The sequence below is a fragment of the Armigeres subalbatus genome, chromosome 3 (assembly GCF_024139115.2).
Source record: "Armigeres subalbatus isolate Guangzhou_Male chromosome 3, GZ_Asu_2, whole genome shotgun sequence".
NCBI lineage: Eukaryota > Metazoa > Arthropoda > Insecta > Diptera > Culicidae > Armigeres > Armigeres subalbatus.
The window spans coordinates 413,322,740-413,328,068 of record NC_085141.1 but is presented as its reverse complement, the minus strand read 5'-3'; the positions used below and the strand labels follow the sequence as shown (position 1 = coordinate 413,328,068).

General features: G+C 41.2%; 1 protein-coding gene across 1 annotated transcript; it reads right to left on the bottom strand.

The window, feature by feature from the left end:
- Positions 1 to 295: 295 nt before the first annotated feature.
- On the bottom strand, positions 296 to 1,639 carry LOC134223083 (uncharacterized). The gene has a single exon (XM_062702218.1). The coding sequence runs from the start codon at positions 1,637 to 1,639 to the stop codon at positions 296 to 298; it is 1,344 nt and encodes a 447-aa protein (XP_062558202.1).
- Between the last annotated feature and the right edge of the window lie 3,690 nt (positions 1,640 to 5,329).

The window sequence follows — 5,329 nt, the reverse complement described above, 5'->3', positions numbered from 1 at the left end:
TAACTTCCACATGCTTGCGGCCAATTCAGAGATCTGACGGTCTACGGGTTGGGTGATGATATTCCGGATCGTGTCACTTGCCAGAATCGTCGAAACCGCTTGTCGTGAAAGTTGATGTTTGTTTGTTTGGTTGCGTTCATGGTGTTAAGGCGTTGTTCTAAGTCATGATCCAAGTGGTTGTTGCTGGGGTTAGGTTGTATACTGGGTGTGGATGATGGTTCTTTCATATTCGTGTACATATTCGTGGCTACGTTAGATAGTGAGTTGTTGAGATTATAGGGTTGGTTTTGAGCCATTAGTTGTCCGAAATTCCAGTGTTGCTTTTCGTACCGGACTGTTGCAAATTACGTTTTCCACGATTCTTGGCTGCATCGGTTGGGGAGATTTCAAATATACGTTTATTGCTACGGCTTCTGGTGCGAATGTTGTTGATCGATCCAATATCACGATTGTCTCTTTTTTTTGCGGGTGGCGAGACAAAACTGTTGTCCTTCCTTGAGTGGCGTTGATCTGTAGTCTGCGGTGTTGCGGGTAAGTCGGGTTGTGTAGAGGATAAGTAGCGTTGATCTGAAAACGGTTGAGCATCTATCGGAGTTAACGGCTGAGTGAGTAAGGTTGTTTTGTAGCCAGACTTGAAAGAATCGAGTTCTTTCGCTAGGATGGCTATTTTATTTTGAAGAGATGCGATCAAATGGTCCTTTGTCACTATTTCTTGTTTCAGTTGTTCTTGAACTACGCGGGCGATATTTTCTCTCCTATTTTCCTCTAGGTACCGGCGTCTTGCTTCGGCGAAAGAGATACATTGATTAACTTTCATGTGGACAATCTTGTCCTCCTCCTTGAATTTTGCGCAATCACGCGATGTAACGGAGTGTTCGCTTTTACAATGGAAGCAATATGGTGTGTTTTCGCATTGCTCTCCATCGACTAGGTGGGATGGTTGAGAGCATCGCATGCAGATGCCGGATTGCTGACAGGATTTGCGTAGATGGCCATACATACCACAGTTGAAGCACATCATAGGAGATGGATAATATGGTCGTACCTTGATTCGCGATAAACCGAAGTACACATAGTCTGGGAGAACAGTTCCGTGGAAGGATAAAACTAAAAGCGGGGTGTTCTGCAGTTTACCATTAGTTCGCTTTTTAATACGACGCACTGCATGCACGTCTTGGTCTGCTAGGTTTTCCGCGATAATGTTTTCGTTAGTGCAGATGGAATCCGGTTCGTAAACAATACCCTGGACGGTGTTCAGCGTCGGATGTTGAAAAATTTCAATTGGCGTGCCGTCGGTAAGTTCCGTCAGCGTAATGAGTTTGTCGATAACTTTTCTGGAGTTTGAGCGGAGAAGGTATCGAGACCCACGCCCTTCTCGAGAGGCTTTCACATTTCTTGCTTGTTTTACACCGATTGCTAATTCAACAGTTTTTCCGATGATAAAAGGTTCAGGAAGGCGAGGTTCTCTGTATGAACCGTTTGGTTCCATGTGATCGTCGTCAACCTTACAACGCAAAACTAGGACAACGGTTTGTCCTATTTCGTCGTCGGTTCGCATCCATCCTGGTGTTCTGGTGGAACTGGGCGTACTACAATAGTCATCCGGGCCGCTTCCCGATGGGGTGGGTTTACCGGCCATAAGACCGGGCGTCAGGAGCACTTTTTCGGATCCACTTTACTTCTTCGTGAAACCACAACAAAAAAGTGGGATTGAGTTTCGGTTTGTTTTTGGAATCGATTCGCACTCGGGACGCGGCGATAGATATAGCAAATGACCGCAACGCGTGTGTTGGTGACTTCAGTATTGTTACTCTTACTGCACCGTCGTGAGAAAAATGTCACTTAATATGCACTGCTACTGGGGTTATTTACTTGGATTTCACCAAAACTGCACAATCCCGTGCGGGGCACTGATTCGGACTATCGCGTGAGCACTTTTTTGGGAATAATGGGAGGTGTGATAAACGAAATAAGCTGATTAATTTTTCCAGCACTTCGCGCGTGTTGATATACAACGTAACCCGATTGCTTGAAAAAAAGTTAAAAACTATGTTCAAGTGAATGTATTTTGTTCGGACTGATTTCTTTAGTAGCGGAACCGTGGTTTCAGGGCAACTTTAATCACAATATATTTTGACATTGGGAAAGGCTTATTAGTTTTAACGAGATAAAAGTTACTTATAAATCTTCAGTTTTCTACTTCACACAGTTTCCTCTCTTAGATAGAAGTTTTAGTTCGATTTATGACTGTTAACACTACAAGTACCGAGCCAAGATTTGCAACGTAAAGTACCAAGCTCGCAAAAACGTGGAACGGCAACTTTGAGCACCCAGATCTCTGCCGTTTTTCAACCAAATCTCTTGATATTTTTCACAGAACAATCTGTGGGATTTTAAAAATCGGCTACTGAAGACAGATTACATTTTCAAGTAACGGGAACTGAGAACCAGCCGGATAGTTCCGTTCCACGCTTTTTGCAGTATGTTTATGGCCATCCAGCATGTTGCATGCAAGTCGTACCACACTGCTTGTATGCAAAATTATATGGAGCTGGAGAAACGTTTGGATGAATCATAGTTCAGCCATGAAAATCTAAGGATTATTTTGCATTCGAAGAATATGCGGAAACTAAAATTCCGAAACATTCAATCCAGAATCCTTCCATAACAAAGCCCAAAGCCTTTCTAAAAGTATGACGATTTTAGATGTTCAATGCAAAGATTGTTACGAAGGAAAGCGGCGCGCGATTTTAGCCACTGTGCGGCGGCGGTTTGAATATTGCCAATATCCGCGTGATATACGTTATGGATCCTTCTATATTATGCAGAAAAAAAAACAATTTTTGAATGAGTACAATATGATACCAAACAACCGACAAAAAATCTTTTACTATAATTGAAATTGTACAAAGTAAGTACACAATTAGTTTATCATGCTATTCAACTTCTTCTGTAAACTTCTTCTGTAAACATGGAAAAGCCAAATTCAAAAAGCCTCTACAAGAATTCTCGGAAATCCGTAATTTTATAAAATTAACGAAATTTTAGAAAATCTTCTGAGTAAATTCTAAGGGCCGAGGGGTTCCTTCTAGAATTTTAGCGAGTTTATTGTTTGTTCTGATGATCTGAGGGTGTTGCTTTTGAAATATTGGGGAATTTATTCCATTGAGACAGGATGAGCTTCCAGTGAAGATCCTAAAGAGTTTTCAGTTGAATTTTTGGAAAGATTCCCATTGAAGATGCAGAAGGATTTTCAGTGATGTTCCTGAAACCTAGTAGAATTCTAAAAGGAATTCCTGGAAGATATTGCTGAAGTAATTATCGCAGGAACTCGTTGATGAATACCTGAAGGTATTCCAGGAAAAATATGAGAATACCTGCAGCAATTTCAAAAGAAATTCCAAGAGGATTCCCATGAGAAGTTTCTTCAGAAATTCCAGTAGGAATTTTTGGAGAAAGTCCAAGAATAACTACTATAGCAGTTCCAGGAGGAACTCTCAGGGAACCCTGGGGGAATTCAGAATGAATTCCTGGGGGAATTCAGAATGAATTCCTGGGGGAATTCAGAATGAATTCCTGGGGGAATTCAGAATGAATTCCTGGGGGAATTCAGAATGAATTCCTGGGGGAATTCAGAATGAATTCCTGGGGGAATTCAGAATGAATTCCTGGGGAAATTCAGAATGAATTCCTGGGGAAAATTCAGAATGAATTCCTGGAGGAATTCAGAATGAATTCCTGGGAAAATTCAGAATGAATTCCTGGGGGAATTCAGAATGAATTCCTGGGGGAATTCAGAATGAATTCCTGGGGGAATTCAGAATGAATTCCTGGGGGAATTCAGAATGAATTCCTGGGGGAATTCAGAATGAATTCCTGGGGGAATTCAGAATGAATTCCTGGAGGAATTCAGAATGAATTCCGTGGGAATTCGGAATCAATTCTTGGGGAATTCAGAATTCAGAATGAAATCCTGGGGAATTCAGAATGAATTCCTGGGGAGTTCAGAATGAATTCCTGGGAGTTCAGAATGAATTCTGGGGAATTCAGATTGCATTCCTGGGGAAATCAGATTGCATTCCTGGGGAATTCAGATTGCATTCCTGGGGAATTCAGAATGCATTCCTGGGGAATTCAGAATGCATTCCTGGGGGAATTCAGAATGAATTCCTGGGGGAATTCAGAATGAATTCCTGGGAGAATTCAGAAAGATTTCATGAGGGAATTTAGAATGAATTCCTGGGGGAATTCAGAATGAATTCCTGGGGGAATTCAGAATGAATTACTGGGGGAATTCAGAATGAATCCTGGGGAATTCAGAATGAATTCCTGGGGAATTCAGAATGAATTCTGGGAATTCAGAATGAATTCCTGGGAATTCAGAATGAATTCCTGGGAATTCAGAATGAATTCTGGGAATTCAGAATGAATTCCTGGGAATTCAGAATGAATTCCTGAAATTCAGAATGAATTCCTGGGGAATTCAGAATGAATTCCTGGGGAATTCAGAATGAATTCCTAGGGAATTCAGAATGAATTCCTAGGGAATTAAGAATGAATTCCTAGGGAATTCAGAATGAATTCCTAGGGAATTCAGAATGAATTCCTAGGGAATTCAGAATGAATTCCTAGGGAATTAAGAATGAATTCCTAGGGAATTCAGAATGAATTCCTAGGGAATTCAGAATAAATTCCTAGGGGAATTCAGAATGAATCCCTAGGGGAATTCAGAATGGATTCCTAGGGGAATTCAGAATGAATTCCTGGGAAATTCAGAATGAATTCCTGGGGAATTCAGAATAAATTCCTGGGGAATTCAGAATGAATTCCTGGGGAATTCAGAATGCATTCCTGGGGAATTCAGAATGAATTCCTGGGGAATTCAGAATGAATTCCTGGGGGAATTCAGAATGAATTCCTGGGGAATTCAGAATGAATTCCGGGGAATTCAGAATGAATTCCTAGGGGAATTCAGAATGAATTTCCGGTGGAATTCAGAATGAATTTCCGGGGGAATTCAGAATGAATTTCCGGGGGAATTCAGAATGAATTCCTGGGGGAATTCAGAATGAATTCCTGGGGGAATTCAGAATGAATTCCTGGGGAATTCAGAATGAATTCCTGAGGGAATTAGGAATGAATTCCTGAATTCGGAATTCCTGGGGAGTTCAAAATGAATTCCTAGGGGAATTCAGAATGAATTCCTGGGGGAGTTCAGAATGAATTCCTGGGGAAAATTAGAATGAATTTTTGGGGGAGTTCAGAATGAATTCCTGGATTAATTCAGAATGAATTTCTGGGAGAATTCAAAATGTATTCCTGATGGAAT